At 40.8% G+C, this 16,561-nt stretch overlaps 1 protein-coding gene across 1 annotated transcript in view; it reads left to right on the top strand.

The window, feature by feature from the left end:
* NEB (nebulin) overlaps positions 1 to 16,561 on the top strand; it is a 211,255-nt gene that overhangs the window by 72,721 nt on the left and 121,973 nt on the right. The window contains exons 48-63 of the mRNA XM_056861655.1: positions 176 to 487; positions 625 to 831; positions 2,043 to 2,147; positions 3,058 to 3,165; positions 4,270 to 4,581; positions 5,300 to 5,503; positions 8,077 to 8,181; positions 8,284 to 8,391; positions 9,598 to 9,909; positions 10,132 to 10,335; positions 11,336 to 11,440; positions 12,055 to 12,162; positions 12,693 to 13,004; positions 14,656 to 14,859; positions 15,252 to 15,356; positions 16,113 to 16,220. Of these exons, the coding sequence (XP_056717633.1) occupies positions 176 to 487; positions 625 to 831; positions 2,043 to 2,147; positions 3,058 to 3,165; positions 4,270 to 4,581; positions 5,300 to 5,503; positions 8,077 to 8,181; positions 8,284 to 8,391; positions 9,598 to 9,909; positions 10,132 to 10,335; positions 11,336 to 11,440; positions 12,055 to 12,162; positions 12,693 to 13,004; positions 14,656 to 14,859; positions 15,252 to 15,356; positions 16,113 to 16,220 (2,919 nt within the window). The remainder of the gene's footprint in view (positions 1 to 175; positions 488 to 624; positions 832 to 2,042; positions 2,148 to 3,057; positions 3,166 to 4,269; positions 4,582 to 5,299; positions 5,504 to 8,076; positions 8,182 to 8,283; positions 8,392 to 9,597; positions 9,910 to 10,131; positions 10,336 to 11,335; positions 11,441 to 12,054; positions 12,163 to 12,692; positions 13,005 to 14,655; positions 14,860 to 15,251; positions 15,357 to 16,112; positions 16,221 to 16,561) is intronic.

Here is a 16,561-nt window from a genome sequence, read left to right as displayed (position 1 = left end):
TGAGTGAAGCTCCACTCATGGTTCTCTGGATATGGTCTTTTAGGTTGTTCATGCCCAAGCATTCACACATTTATTTTTCTAGCGTTGAAACCCACATAAATTGGTGAAGTAGCGTCATAGTTCTTACCTTGCTGAGGTAAAATTTTGTCTCATGGTTTTTCTGTTTTCTTTGCAGTACAAATACAAGCTAGGCTACGAAAAGGACAAAGGTAAGCTTGTTGGCTTCCGCAGCCTCCAAGACGATCCTAAACTCGTCCATTATATGCAAGTGGCAAAGATGCAGTCAGAACGTGAGTACAGGAAAGCCTATGAAATCAGCAAGACCAGGTACAACACGCCTGCTGATACGTTCAGTGTCATGGCGGCCAAGGAAGCACAAGCAAATATCACCAACACTAACTACAAAAGGCTGATCCACAAGTACATCCTCCTGCCAGATTCATTGCAAGTAGAACTGACCAGAAACATGAATCGGATTCAAAGTGATGTAAGAGCCTGCCTTCTCTTTTTATTAGCACTTAATAGCTACTTTCTAGACATTTATGCTGGTGTTTTGTGTTGCGACTGATAACTGTTTATCTGCAGTTGTATTTTTAAAAGGTTTCATGCCTTTTGCATCTGCAGCTTGAATATAAGCAAGACTATAATGAATGGTACAAAGGACTTGGTTGGAGCCCAGCAGGGTCCCTGGATGTTGAAAAGTCCAAGAAAGCCACTGACATAGCAAGTGACACCAAGTATCGCCAGCACCCCAGCGCTTTCCCATTTACAAAGAAGATGGACTCGATGGATATGGAGCTTGCAAAATACAATGCTGGTGTTATGAATAAGGTGATCACCTCTAGCATACATAATAATGACTCTATTCTCTGAAAAAGCTATGTCTTCAGCACTGTTTCAATAAAAAATGTATGAGCCAAAATACAGAAATTATGCAATGTGTGCTGTTAGTTATGTGTTGGAGATTTTTGGAAAGCATATCCATATAATTTCCTTGACTTAAATTAGGTATTTCTTCAGGATGTAACAGTTGGAAAGACGATTTCACAGCTGCCTAGTATCTTAAGTATTTATTTGTTTTCCATTTGCCATGGAGGCTATTTATCAATACAAAAGCCGGTTCCCAACCTTGGTTTGGATTCACCATTTCCATGAATGGAAGGATTTCTGCCAATGGAGCACTACTTTTTAACCCCCCTCCCCCGCAGCAGCCCACCAATGGAAATGCCGTGGTGGATCTCATAAGCCAATGGCTGCCATTTTCTCCAGCAGGAAATACTAGTGCTGTACTGGCCTTGACCTGGATACCCCAAGCTAGTCCAATATTGTCAGTTTGTCGGAAGCTAAGCAGGGTCAACCCTGGCTAGTATTTGCATGGGAGACCTCCAAGGAATACCAGGGTCTTGACATAGAGGCAGGCAATGGCAAAGCATCTGCCTTGAAAATCCTATGGGGTCGCCATAAGTCAGCTGTGACCTGAAGGCACTTTCCACCACCACACTGGAGGATACTGTTGGCAATGAGGCCAACTAGGTCCATGCATATGACAGTGGGTAGCCTGCCTCCTCTGGTAGGGGGTCCTTCAAGGTTATGCAATGTGTCTTTGTGTGCAGAGAACCCAGGAAGACACTGCACTCCCCAGTACCTACGTGCATGCTGCCAAGTTGCAATTGACTTATGGCAACCCCAGCAAGGGGCTTTCAAGGCAAGTGAGCCTTCTTTGGAAATCTCCCTTCCCAGTGCCAACCCAGTTTAGCTGCCAAGATCTGATGAGTTCAGGTTATGCCATACCTCCTTCCCTCCTGCACTCCTCAATAGAGCCCAAAATATATATTGTTCCTTCACACTTGTGCATGTGCACACCTCCACACACAAATAACGACACCCCTTGTTAGAATGATGATCACCTTGTTAGTTTTACACAAAAATCAAACTGCAGAGTTATAGGTATTGATAAAACTATCAATATATTGATGGCAACACAACTGCATGTAAAAATGTGCAATGATATGCATTGATCGTCTGTTATTTTTCCCCAACAGCATGATTACATACAAGCATGGGAGAAGGATAAGAAAACGATTCATGTGATGCCGGATACACCTGATATTATGCTGGCTAAAGCAAACAAGTTTAATTACAGTGAGGTATATAAACATCTAAGAACTTGCTGTGTTGATTGATATACTAATTGCATTCCCATTAAGGGAAAGTAAGTGTGGGTATATGAGTAACTAGCAGTTACAAAGAGCTAATGGTTAAGTATAGTGGATTCAGATCTTTTGAACCTTAAAATGAGCCTGTAGTTCTTTTTCTTGGAAAGACTCTGAGTGACTCATTGTGCTTTCCAGGAACTCTTGTGATTCCTAATTCTGGTACTGTCAAATGAAGAATCTGCTCATTGCCTCCGCTAATGAGTTTCCAAAAGGCCTAATTCAAGTTGCTGAGTTCAATCTGCCACTAATTCCTCTCAGCTCCTTTTGTTTCAGTAGAATAGAGGCTCCAACAGCCTTCAATGATGTCATCAAATACCTTGTAACCCCCGACTTCCTATCTGTAAACTTAGAGGAACAAGACTTCAATAGTTCTGCTGAGATCTTAGGACACCCCCCCACAAATTTGCCAATGCTCAGCAAGAAGCAGTCATGCCAGGTGATTTGCAATGTTGTCATTATGTAGGATTCCCGCTTATTATTGTAATTGCTGGAAAATTAATTCTAAACAGAGTTCACATTAATATGGCCCTTAGGCGTTTGAAGCACCTTTGCTCATTTCTTCTTATCAGAAAAATTTTGAGGGCAAGCTCTGAATTTGAGTAATACCAGCAAAATTTCTCAGGAGCTTTCTGCACATCTGAAGATTCGTACTTAAAGTGAAATTTGAAGTGAATTGTAGCACCCCCCCAGTCAAATCAGAGTAATTCTGAGGGAGTCAAAAGCGTTTTGATAATATAAGTCACATTTATTAAGAGGGTCTTGTGCACGCCAAATCACAACACAAGAAATGTCTTTGAATAGATCATGCATTGAACATTTTTCTTGTCCTTTTCCACATTAGAAATTGTATAAACTTGGTTGGCAAGAAATGTTGAAGAAAGGCTATGATCTCACAACCGAAGCCATTTCAGTGAAAGCAGCAAAAGCATCACGAGACATAGCTAGTGAAGTAAGTCATCCTGTAAATGCAGCATCTTGTATACCTGATACATTCAGCCACTGTTCAAGACTCATTAAATGGGATTTTTATTGCCAGTGTTAATTGGTTTTCATATTGTATACGTGGAACACTCCTTGCGCACAGCAGAAAGCAGGCTGGACTGGAGGATGCTTTTGTGCCTGTGCATCTCCCTCACTATCCAGTAGGGTTTCCAGCTTCATGCTAGCAACCAGTTAGAGCCTTTGTGGAGTGGGGAACTATAGCGCTTGACATTGTGATGTCATTTTCGGTTTGTACTCAGAACTGCCATCATGCCATAGAGACGTTCAAACTCCTTGTTTGTTACGATGTCATTTCCAGGTATAAGCGCTGTGTCCTCATTTTACAAATTAAACTTTATAGCCTCTTAATCTTTATTCAGGCATATTCACCAACCTTCATTCAGGCCACCAAGCAGTCCATTTTGGGGCTATGAGCAGCAGTTGAGATCAGACTATTGTAACCATTGTTCTGGTGTAGAACTAAAGTGTGTCCTACAAAGGGATCTTATTGTGTTCTGTGAAGAAGTATCATTGCAATCAGTTCTTACCTGTTATAATGGGGGGAAATCCAACAGGTTCCTCAAGAACTTGTCCCGGCATCTTATGAAGGAGCTCAATGTGCATGTTTACATATTTATTTTATTTTATTAGATTTATATCCCACCTTTTCCCTGTCCTTACCACTGTTCCTCAGCTTGTTCAATCATACAAGGTTGTAGATCACAATGGGTAGCTGTGTTAGTCTGTCAATAGCATCAGAAAAGAGCAAGAGTCCAGTAGCACCTTAAAGATGAGCACAATTTCTGGCAGGGTATGAGTTTTCGTGAGCCACAGCTCACGTCATCTGAAGAAGTGAGCTGTGGCTCATGAAAGCTCATACCCTGCCAGAAATTTTGTTAGTCTTCAAGGTGCTACTGGACTCTTGTTCTTTTCTACCCCTACAAGATTATGTGCTTCATCTTACAGTTCAAATCTCCAGAAAACATGGCACCACATGGATGTGTTTATGTATTATTCCTGATTTTACTCTCCCTATTTTAGTCTTACAGTAAATCTTTTTGTTTTGTTTTAGTACAAGTACAAAGAAGGTTACCGCAAACAACAGGGACATCACATTGGATTCCGTAGCTTGCAAGATGATCCCAAACTTGTGCACTGTATGAATATAGCCAAGATGCAAAGTGAAAGGGAATACAAGAGGGATTTTGAGAAGTGGAAGACCAAGGTTAATTTGCCTGTGGATATGTTGGCTTTCTTGATGGCAAAGAATTGTCAGAACTTGGTTAGTGATACAGACTACAGACGGATCATTCACCAGTGGACTTGTTTGCCAGACCAAACAGATGTCATTCATGCTAAGAAAGTTTATGAACTACAAAGTGATGTAAGTCAGATTTCTAAACCACCTTTTTTGTTTTGTTTGCAAAGCTATGCGGACAGTGAAGACAGATTAAACATGCACCTTACCTACCCCAGTAACACTTGTTCCTGCTTGTATCTTTGATTCCTCTAATTGAATTCTTCCCACTAAACTGCCATTTTCTTTATTTTTTTACCCTCTTTCCCTGTGCTTACAGGGCTCCCTCAGGTTATCCTGCTCTCTACCTGGTTTCCTCTGTATCTGCTCTCTTTATCACTATACCTTTTCATCATTTTGTCTGTCCTCTTCTGGGTTTTGTCTTGGAGTGTAAGCCTTGGGGAAGGGCCTTGTTTTAAAGTTTACCTGTCTTAAGCATGGTCAGGCTAAAATATAACGGTATCTCAAGCAGAGAGCAGTAGAAATCAACAGAAGCCAAAGGGAATGCTACAACATTATAGTGTGTGTAAAGTGCCGTCAAGTTGCAGCCAACTTATGGCGACCCCTTTTGGGGTTTTCATGGCAAGAGACTAACAGGTGGTTTGCCAGTGCCTTCCTCTGCACAGCAACCCTGGTATTCCTTGGTGGTCTCCCATCCAAATACTAACCAGGGCTGACCCTGCTTAGCTTCTGAGATCTGACAAGATCAGGCTAGCCTGGGCCATCCAGAGCAGAAAGTAAATTCCTTTATCCAGAGGCCATTATAATACAGAATGGATCGCCAATCTGTTTTCTTCCAAACTAGAATGCATATAAAGCAGATCTTCAGTGGCTACAAGGAGTTGGATGGAATTCATATGGATCTTTAGAATCAGAAAAGAACAAGAAAGCTTCAGAGATTCTGAGTGAGAAGAGATATCGTCAACATCCTGACACAGTTAAATTCACAAGTATTGCTGATTCAATGGAGGTGGTTTTGGCAAAAGAAAATGCCAAGCATAGAAGTGATGTAAGTTGTTGTTTTTTTAATTCCACTTAGAGGGTTGGTGCATGAATGAGGTACACAGAAAATGGAAATGAGGATGTGGCACATGATCAAATAATGCTTGTATAGTTCACAAGATCACAAGATCATAAGGTTGGAAGAGACCACAAGGGCCATCCAGTCCAACCCCCTGCCATGCAGGATCCCACAATCAAAGCACTCCCAACAGATGGCCATCCAACCTCTGCTTAAAGACCTTCAAAGACGAGGACTCCACCACCCTCCAAGGAAGGGCATTCCACCGTTGAACAGCCTTCACCGTCAGAAAGTTCTTCCTAATGTTTAGGTGGAATCGCTTTTCTCTTAGTTTAAATCCATTACTCCATGTCCTAGTCTCTGGAGCAACAGAGAAGAAGCTAGTTCCCTCGTTAAACTATTAGTTTAAGGCCTCTGCACTTTTATTGGGCAGTAAGTCCCATGGAACTCAACAGAACTTACTTCCAGGTAAATATGCATAGGATCCAACTACAGATTAATTAAATCTATTTTTTCTTCTAAGAATTTGATGCAAAAAGGGCACCTGTATTTAGAAGCATAGGCATTTGTTTAGGAAAAATGTTGGCTTGCTGTAGGTTGGGTTCTGCTGGTCTCTATAAACATCCGAAAAGGAGAGTCTTCAGACAGAATAAGTCAAGTATGTTGAAGTGGTTAGAGTTTTGGACTAGGCTGTAGGGGTTCCAGGTTAAAATCCCCATGGTGCCATGAAATTCATTGGATGGACTTGAGGCAGTCACTCTCTGTTAATCTATTTTCAGGACTGTTGTGAGAGTAAAATGGAGGAAGGGAAATTTATGCTGTCCTAAGCTCTTGGAAGAAGGGGTGGGGAATGTACTAGATAGATGAAATTTCATCCTGTTGGTTATTTTAGGTGGCTCATTAGACTTTATGCACAGGCTAGCATCTTCTTATGTGAGTGGGAGAGTGTGATTATTGCTGATTCTCACCTCCCAACTCAGCCCTCTGTGCTGTATTCAATCCCAAGGTTCCCCAACCCTTAGCAGCAGCTGATTGGTGGTGGTGGTGGGGACTGTGGACAGAAAGGAGAGGTAGCAAAGATCCATTTGTTGAGCAGAGCTTGATTCACTGTTCTCTGAATCCAAGGCGCTGTATGCATATAATTTCATTGAGGTTTAGAGTTGCCAATGTCTTGGAGAAAAAAATATCTTGCACTTTAACAAAGACTTAATGTGTATAAGTGGGCATTTGAAGCTTTTCATGGCACAGACATAAAACATTCCGTAAAAGGGGTGGTAAAAAAACATCCCATGAAAGGGGTGGGAGCTTTTTTCTCCAGGTTGTTATCCATGTTGACATATGGGAACTATATCCAACTGACAAAGGATATGACAGGAAAATATTATTTTCCAATGGAGGGGGCTAAAGCCAATTATAGCAAAGACAACAGATGCTGAGTCTGTATTCTAGAAAAATAATAGATTGATTGATGGATCAAGGCGAGTACCTGAAAATCTTCTGATTCCACAGAAACTGGCAAACAGACAATAGTACCAACAGATATAGGAACAGTGACATCATCATGATCTCATCAATTATCGTGTCATTATCCAATAACGTGGTCCTACCCATGACCTCTTGGTCTTATCCAGTTTGGGGCATTGTTTTTTCCTGCTCACCCTTCCTGGCCTCCTAAGGACTTTCGTCCTTTCGGGTCAGGAATGGGCTGTCAGTGTTACCATCTGAAAACAACCAATCCTGTCTTGTACATATATTTAAGTATGAAGTGCCTACTCTTTATTGGTTTATGATCAACTTATTACCATTCTGAAACCAAATTTGCCTGTTTAAATCCTCATCCTACGTTACTTTTATTAATACAGTCTGTTGTGTTGGACTTTTACCTCACCAAGCCTTTCTGTGTCATCAATTTCTGACAGATATAATTTCATTATATGGTCATTCCCCCCCCCCCGCCCCAATCCGTGACAGGATCTTTGACTCTTGAAAGTTTATATTCTGGAAATCTTATTGATCTTAATGGTGCTACTGGACTTTAATCTTGCTTTTCTACTGAAGACTGCCTGCAGCTATATCTATCATGAAGTGTAGGGTTTCAATCCTTAAAATACTTCCCTGGGAGTAAGCCCCATTGAATAAGATGGGGGTTACTTCTGAGTACCCCTGCTTTGAATGGCTTCTCACAATTATTTGACAACTTACATAGGCAAGGCAGGCAATATGTTGGGTTTGATCCAACCAACGTTTCTACTGGTGAAAAAAAGGAGGGAGTCCCTTTTGACTACTAAAAAACGGGGATCATGGCACCTACATGGACAAAATCCATGTGGGATGAGGGCTGTAATAATGAAAGGAATTAGATGAGCTTGAGCAAAAAAGGCCATTGGGATCCCATCTGTTGTCTTCATACAGCAGCTATAAAGACCAGAATTATTTTCTTTAACTGTGTTATATTTTGCCCAGCATTTCACACTAGCTAATATGCTTTTGTAATCAGATGTGAACTTTAGTGTTGCATATGTATGTTCTCACTGACCCATAATAATTCTCTGTCTTGCTAGAAACTTTACAGAGAAGCTTGGGACAAGGACAAGACTCAGATTCACATCATGCCCGACACTCCTGAAATTGTTTTGTCCAGAGCCAACTTACTTAACACAAGTGATGTAAGTTTGACATTGGATTGTGTGAGAAATTTTCAGTTGTACTGAACTTTCCCCCCTGCTGGGCTTTTACCATTACTAAAGTTCCAATTTTTCTCTTGATAGAAACTCTACAAGTTAGGATTAGAGGAACTGAAGAAGAAAGGCTACAACCTTCCTATTGATGCCATAACAATCACGGCAGCAAAAGCATCTCGAGATATTGCCAGTGAAGTAAGGGTTTCATACACCTCTTTTACAACAAATTGTTTTTAACACTATATACAGAAAAATGTGTAAAATACAAAAGTACCATCAAAAGAGAGAATAAGCCCAACTGTTACCATTATGCTGCTAAATGTAGTCTTTCCAACCATTATGTGAATAAGACTTTCAAGCTTGTATCTTACTGTGTTTGATCTTATTCCAAAATAACACCAATGGCTGCCAATTTTGGATAAATACATTTTACAAAAAGTCTTTTCTTTCCCATGGTTGTTGATAAGTTGACTTAATTTCATTTCAAAATGTCAATAATGTCAGACAGGTAAAGGTAAACTTCTCTTTTTTGAATTAATCTCACATCCATGTTACATTCATTTAAGGTATACAGTCAAAAATGTTTACTAGTCAGTCATAAGCAAAATGACACCCTTCTAAACCCAGTAATTTCAATGGATTTAGAAGGGTGCAGCTCTATTTAGGATAGCACCATATATCACCTATTAATGCTGGAATTATTAATTAATTCTTTGTTCAAATATACAACATAGGAAGAAGGTTGAATTTGGCTTTGCTATTTCACAATACCGTTTCCTTGTACTGACAGCTGAAAAATATAAATTCCATAAACTCTTAAATGAGTATGGGCAGTTCCCATCCGATTGAGCTGAAATAGCTGATTATATAAATTAGGATATCTTGTATAAAATATAGTCAGAGAGTGAATCCTTGATAAGTCCTTTCTCAGTCACAGTACCAGAACTTTTGAACTCCCTCCCCAGGGAAATTCGTGTGATTCCCTATATTGGTGTCTTCCACCAGTGGTTAAGAGTCCTCCCCCCCTCCCGTTTGTCATTCCCCCAATAACTGTTATTGGCTCTCCTCCCTGGTTTTGCTGTTGTATGTTTATGTGCTTGTACTGAAGTATTTTATCATTTTAAATGCTGTTTTTAATGTTCAAATGTTTTCTTGTTTTCGTGTTTGATGCCTTGAGGACTCTAATCGGGTGCAAAGGCTGCATATTTTTTTTTAAAAAAATAAATAAACAAAGAGCTGTGAATCATATAGAATTATCATAATGGCAAGGGTCATACAGTCACTGGAGGACTGTGCTCTTGGCATGCCGGTGAAATGAATAATAGTCAACAATATTTTTAGCTATTTAGTCTTTCTTAATGATATGAGAAATTAGTGAAAAGTAACTTTTCTTTTCCATAGTACAAATACAAAGATGGATATCGTAAGCAGCTTGGCCACCATATTGGAGCTCGCAGCATACAAGATGACCCTAAACTTGTGCATTCAATGAATGTAGCCAAGATGCAGAGTGAAAGAGAATACAAGAAGGATTTTGAGAAATGGAAGACTAAGTACAACTCTCCTGTGGACATGTTGGGGATCTTGCTGGCTAAGAATTGTCAGAAATTAGTCACTGATATTGATTACCGCAATTACCTGCACCAATGGACTTGTCTTCCAGACCAGAATGATGTTGTGCATGCCAGGAAAACGTATGATCTTCAAAGTGATGTAAGCATCTTTTAAAAAAGAATTTGTGGTCCCAGAGGTGAATGGGTGGTGGGTGCCAGGCCATGCGTGGGTATAACAGGCCACAACTTTTAATGAGTTACACCTGTTGAGACACCAATAACCTTTTTTGTAAATGTGGCTAGTAATTTGGAGGGGAAAGTCTTCACTGCCACTGGAAGGAAATATTGAGATTATTATCTTTTTTTTATTTTAATTTTACAGAATTTGTACAAATCCGATCTTGAGTGGCTAAAAGGTGTAGGCTGGTCTCCAAGTGGATCTCTAGAAGCTGAGAAAAATAAGAGAGCCTCCCAGATCTTGAGTGACTACACGTACAGACAACATCCTGACACACTCAAATTTACAAGTCCTATTGATTCTATGCCTATGGCTTTGGCAAAGCATAACTCTGAAGTTATGAACCATGTGAGTTTCATTCATTCATGTTCCATTGCTTAAGAAAACTTCCGAAAATCAAGACTGCTGACTACATGTTTAAATTGTTTTTGTTAAGGCTCAAAAGTAATTTATTGTTTATATTAGATTTGAGGGTTATAAAAGTGAATATCTGTCTTCTTCTCTAAAAAGCTTGGCGTATTTTCCAAACTTTTAGTTTGGGCTTTAAATAAGAAATGGTAATTTTTTTTTTACTTTCCTCAAGATTTATATAATCATATATTCAGCTACCCATTTTTGTTCTTTCTGGAGGCATAATATTTCTGTGATTGGTTGTGGTTGGATGTATACTGACCAATTTTCACGTATACCCGGTTGTTACCAGTCCTGTGAGGTTGAGAGCCAGCATGGTGTAGTGGTTAAGAGCGGCGGACTCTAATCTGGAGAACCAGGTTCGATTCCCCACTCCTCCGCACGAAGCCTCTGGGTGACCTAAGGCCAGTCACAGTTTTCTCAGAACTCCCTTAGCCTACACGAAGGTAGGCAATGGCAAACCACCTCTGAATGTCTCTTGCCTTGAAAACCCTACAGGGTTGCCATAAGTCAGCTGTGACTTGACGTCACTTTCCACCACTCACCTATGAGGTTGAGAAAAAGTGAGGTCTATGGTTGGAGACTGCATGGGAATCCAGATCTTGCGTTTTTTTCAAATTTAATGTCTTACCTATTTGACCAAATTTGTTCTCACTGGTAAATGGACTTGAGTTTTAGTTTTCTGGATTGTGGCCAATGACCTATATAGGTAATCCTGTTTAATGTTAACTAATTAAGGAAATTTGTGTGGTTAATTTCCCTCTTTTTGCCAATGACGAATGCTCCAGGATGGACTGGGCTGTTAAAACAGCCTGGTAGCAGACAAGGAACATATTTTTACAGCAGTTGATGCTGTTCATGCTACTTCAGATATCACAATACATTTTTATGTCCCTGTCTGCATTAAAAAAATGTATTTTGGGGTTGTTTTTTTTAGCGCATGTATGTTGAAGCCTGGAACAAGGATAAAACCAGCATCCACATTATGCCAGATACTCCTGAAATTGTACTGTCACAGCAGAACAAAATCAACTACAGTGAGGTAAATGAATTTATTTATAATGTGAGGCAGCAAACAAAATTCAGACGGGAGATTGTTGGGGAATAGATAGCGAGCTTCGTTACATGTCAGACAGACAAGGGTTAAAATTGATTGTATTGATGCTGACCAGTTCAAGAAGGTGATGTAATCTCCAATGTGTCAATTAGCTATTGGTCAGTGAGGATCAGTTGTAAACATGTTTGTGGTCACGTAACCAGAATCTGCATATTACTGCTTTCTTCCTTTGTTTAGAAGAGAAAGCAGTACTCAGTTACTTTTTGGATCTCAACCAGAGAGGATGGGGCAACTCTGTATTTTAGAGATGCCATGTGTTTAAGTTTAGATTCCTTCCAGTTCTTTTTCTGGCACGTTTAGGAAACTTGAGATGTAGTAAGGATTTATTGTTTTAAACTCAAGTTTACCCTACCCTATTTTATAGTGAGTAAAGTTTTGTTTTTGCTAAGACAAAAGACTTTGTCTATTCATTGTGTGCGTGTGATTTAATTGACTTTCACCAGCCATAATCATATGATCCATAATCCTCTGATAAAAGAATTTTCTCAACTGAGATTTTGTCTCCTTCAATATTAAATTGATGTTTACCATTCTTACAGAAATTATACAAACTTTCATTGGAAGAGGCCAGGCAGAAGGGCTATGATCTTCGTCTGGATGCAATCCCAATCAAGGCTGCTAAAGCTTCCAGAGATATTGCAAGCGATGTAAGCCCTTCTGGTCATATGTCTTTAAACTCTGTGATGTAACAAGGAACACAGCTTTCAAAATCCCTTGAGCTATGATCTAAAAGCCTAGACTTTTCTGTGGCTAATTGGCAGCATGACTGTAATTTTTTTGGAGGATTTGTTCGAATGGTGATTCGAATCCTGTGATGATTGAATGTGATAGAGAAACCAACCTATGTTATCGGGGGGAAAGCTTAAGATGTTGAGTTTGGATTGTATAATTGTAGTTAGTTTCCATTCCTTTTGTCAGATTTTCAGATCAAAGCTGAAAGGAGTAACAATCTGTAGGAGTCCAGAATCATCACTAATATTGCATGAGCTTTAGGTATTCACTGCTGTGCTAGTTTCTTAACGTTTAGGTATCACCCATCTATATACTCTAAATGTGTATCATAATTTAGGTAGATCAAGTAAACAATAATATTTTGCTTTATAAGTCACTTCTTGAAAGTTCATCTTTTTATAAATAAAATGTTATATGTAAAACTAATCGTTATCATTGCTAACAGTACAAATATAAGGAAGGCTATCGTAAGCAGCTTGGCCACCATATTGGAGCTCGCAGCGTACAAGATGACCCTAAACTTGTGCACTCTATGAATGTAGCGAAGATGCAAAGTGAAAGAGAATACAAGAAGGATTTTGAGAAATGGAAGACCAAGTATACCACTCCTGTGGATATGCTTGGTGTGTTATTGGCCAAGAACTGTCAGAAACTAGTCAGTGATGTTGACTATCGCAATTACCTGCACCAGTGGACATGCCTTCCAGACCAAAATGATGTCATCCAAGCTAGAAAAGCTTATGAACTACAGAGTGACGTGAGTAGTGATCTGATTCAGCCTCACTGAACAACAGAATTACTTCAGGAAGTGCAAGATTTAGTCTATCAATGTTCTTGTTTTTCTTTTATCAGTAGAAAGATTGTAGAGAATTACTTTGGGAAGTGCAAGATTTACTTTTACTTAAGATGTGACGTTTCAGAGGTCACTAGGGTAGAAGAGTGTTGAGATCAGTAAGATTGTAGAGAATTACTTTGGAAAGTGCAAGATTTGGTCTATCAATATGTCGCGCTGCGCCTTGGGCGTGGCCGTCACGGGGGTCTCTGGCCTGGAGGACGCTGAGGCTGAGACAATCTCTTCCGCCTCAGACCAGTCCGAGGGGGAGTCGGAGCTCGACTCTCCCTCGGCCGTCGCCAGGTTGCCACAGGACACACCTTGCAGCACAGCACTGGCATCTATATCCTCCCCGACAGGCAGACTTCTCTGGCCTTATATGCTCTCCAGGCCAGAGAAGTCCCTCCCCTGCTCCGCCCCTAGCCCTCCCCCCCGGAAGTCCATATAAGGGCTGGGAGGGTCTATCTCCCAGCCAGGGGAAGTTACGTGCAGGCCCCGCCCCCTCCCCACTCGTGCCCGGCCGCCGGCCAGCTGGGTCGCGGGGAGGCCGGCCGCTGCCTCCGCCCTCCTCAGGCCTCTCCCAGGCCCCCCTCCTCCCGCCGCTGGCCCTGTTGGCCAGCGGTTCTCGGCGGCCTCGGCCCTGCCGAGGCAGACACCGCTGGCGGCTCCTCCAGCCGGGCCGCTCGCTCTGGTGTCCTGGCGGGGCCCGGCTCCCTCGGCGGCCTCGGGGCTTGCGCGGCGGCGGTTCGCGGCTCCTGCGGCGGCTCGGGTGGGGCCGGCCGGTCGGCAGCCGGCTGCTGCCGGGCTTGCTCTCCTCTCGCTGGTCCGGGGAGGAGCTGCAGGGAGAGGGAGCCTGTGTGAAGCCGCCCTCCGGAGCTGCCCGGTGAGTGCGGGGGTTGCTCCTCGGCCTGGGAAGGGGGTTGGGGGGCCCCTCCCGGGACACAATATTCCTGTTTTTCTTTTGTCAGTAGAAAGTATTTCCAAGAAGGTATAAAAGGCTGTCAATAAACCATGAGTCTCACAACTTCCCATTTTAAGGCAAAGTTGGAGGACTGAAAGGAAAGGATACTAAAATACAGTCACTGAATTTGTGAATTATGCCAATTTACTCCATTCCATTTTCCTAGGCCTACAAATCTCATTTCATAATATATGTATTTATTTTTATAAATGTCAGTTAAATCTTGGACCCACTGATATGAATCCTATAGTTCATTTTATGTGACGTTTCAGAGGTCGCTAGGGTAGACGAGTGCTGAGATCAGTAAGACTGTAGAGATTTTCTTTGGCGTGGGAAACAGATTTGATTTGGTTGAAAGATTATGTCTAGTCAGCCACTGTGATCACAGGCAGTGAAAGAAAGAATCCACATCTGTAATCCACAACTTATTTTCACCAAAGACACGCCACTAAATAAGTCACTGTTCTAGATCATGTGGGTTGTAGACTGTGACGAAAGAATTCATCCAACATAAACCAAAGCCATAATGGCATATTATAAGTGAAGCTTAGAAATTTTTAGGATGAGTTGTTTTGATATGTTTGTCAACAAAAGCTTTTATATACCTGTAAACAGAATTACTACAAACTTGACCTTCAGTGGATGAAAGGCATTGGCTGGGTCCCCATTGGCTCACTGGATGTTGAAAAAGCCAAAAAAGCTGGAGAGATCCTAAGTGAAAAGAAATATCGCCAGCCCCCTGACACATTCAAATTTACTAGTGTGACAGATTCTATGGAAATAGTCTTGGCCAAGCAAAATGCAGAAACAATGAATAAGGTGAGCACTACTAAATGTGCTGATTAACAACACAGATCAATATTGCAATGCTCACTGAACAGGTTGGAGTATTGTGATAAGGAGGTACATTGGAATGGTTTCACCATTACTTTGGGTCAGGCCATAACATGCATTGGTTTGATCTGGGGTCCTTTACCAAGGATGTATGAATGTCCCTTGAGAGTAAGCTGTAAAAAAATGTAAACAATTCTTGACCTGTTTTAATGTTTTCTGCTATATCTTCATCTTCTGTATTTGTGACAACAGAAAGATGTGGCTTGCTAAAAATGCTAGGTTGGAGTGCTAATCTGAAAGTAAGAATGTTTCTCCTGGAGGGCGATAAGAGAGGGAGCTTGCACTGAAAAACACCAAACATGTTATTCTTTTTGCAGCGTTTGTACACTGAAGCATGGGATAAAGACAAGACTCAAATCCACATAATGCCTGACACCCCTGAAATCACTTTGGCCAGGGAAAATAAAATCAATTATAGTGAGGTGAGCTTGTTTGACATAAAGTATGTTAAATGGTAAATTTATTTTTGTGTCATCATTCTGTGTGAAGATGATGATCTGTAACCCTAGATGCATGTTAAGTAGTTTTGGGCTATCATTAAACTTATTATTTATTGCCAGAGTCATATTATTATAATTTTAGTTAATCATGAGGCTGCCAAAAAAATTTTTGTCCAAGTATGTGGCCTTTCATTTGATTTAGAACTTGGCCTAGGATTGGAGAAAGAAAAGTCTCATTCATATCAATCTCAGGGCAAGTTTTAGGGCTTTTGTCCAGTATCCAGAAGATCTGTTTCCTTTCAGCGTCAGGTCAAGGTCTTAGATTGACTAAGGAATTCCTGTAGACTCAGAAGAGATTAATCCACTCTTGTTCCTTGTTCCCAAGGCCAAAGAAAGCTGTGGAAATGATTTTCCTCTGTTCTATGAGGACAAGACGTTGGTTTGTCTTTCTGTCTCAGTCTTGACACATTGGAGAAAACCTTATCATGATTGGGGCACTAGTTGCAAAGAGAGAGCTCTAGTGATCCCATCGATGCTGTGACTGCTGCTGCACCAATGGATATGTGGGGGCAGATGCATGAATATTTCTCCTACTACATTTTGTAAAAGTAGTCATGCAGTACTCTTTATATCCGCTCGTCTGTATGAATTGTATTGCAAAGAAAGGAAATTTATCACATTTAATCGGAATTGTCATTTTTTTAAAATAATGGAAGCTTGTTCTTTTTTTAAAAAAAGAGTTTATATAAACGTTCGCTGGAAGAAGCGAGAAAGAAGGGCTACGATTTGCGAATTGATGCCATTCCAATCCAAGCTGCCAAGGCATCGAGAAATATTGCCAGTGATGTGAGTAGATATTTTATTGATGAATAGCAAAAGTTCCAATTAATAGCTGCATCCTAATGATGTTCCAAATTCTGTAGTACTTACTTCCAGCCAGGTTAATATGTCCTGGTGTGTATCCATACAGCTTGATCCTATGTGTGGTAACTCAGAAATAACCCCTGCTGAGATCAGAGATTTCCATGTATGTTTACTCAGAGATTAGTATCCATACAGCTTGATCCTATGGTTGGTAACTCAGAAATAAGTCCTGCTGAGATCAGAGATTTCCATGTATGTTTACTCAGAGATTAGGCCCATTGAGTTTAGACTAATATTTATATACAACCAAGCATATCTAGGGA

The sequence above is a fragment of the Euleptes europaea genome, chromosome 15 (genome assembly GCF_029931775.1).
Source record: "Euleptes europaea isolate rEulEur1 chromosome 15, rEulEur1.hap1, whole genome shotgun sequence".
Classification (NCBI taxonomy): Eukaryota; Metazoa; Chordata; class Lepidosauria; order Squamata; family Sphaerodactylidae; genus Euleptes; species Euleptes europaea.
The sequence above is the reverse complement of the archived record's forward strand: the minus strand, read 5'-3'. Positions and strand labels throughout refer to the sequence as shown.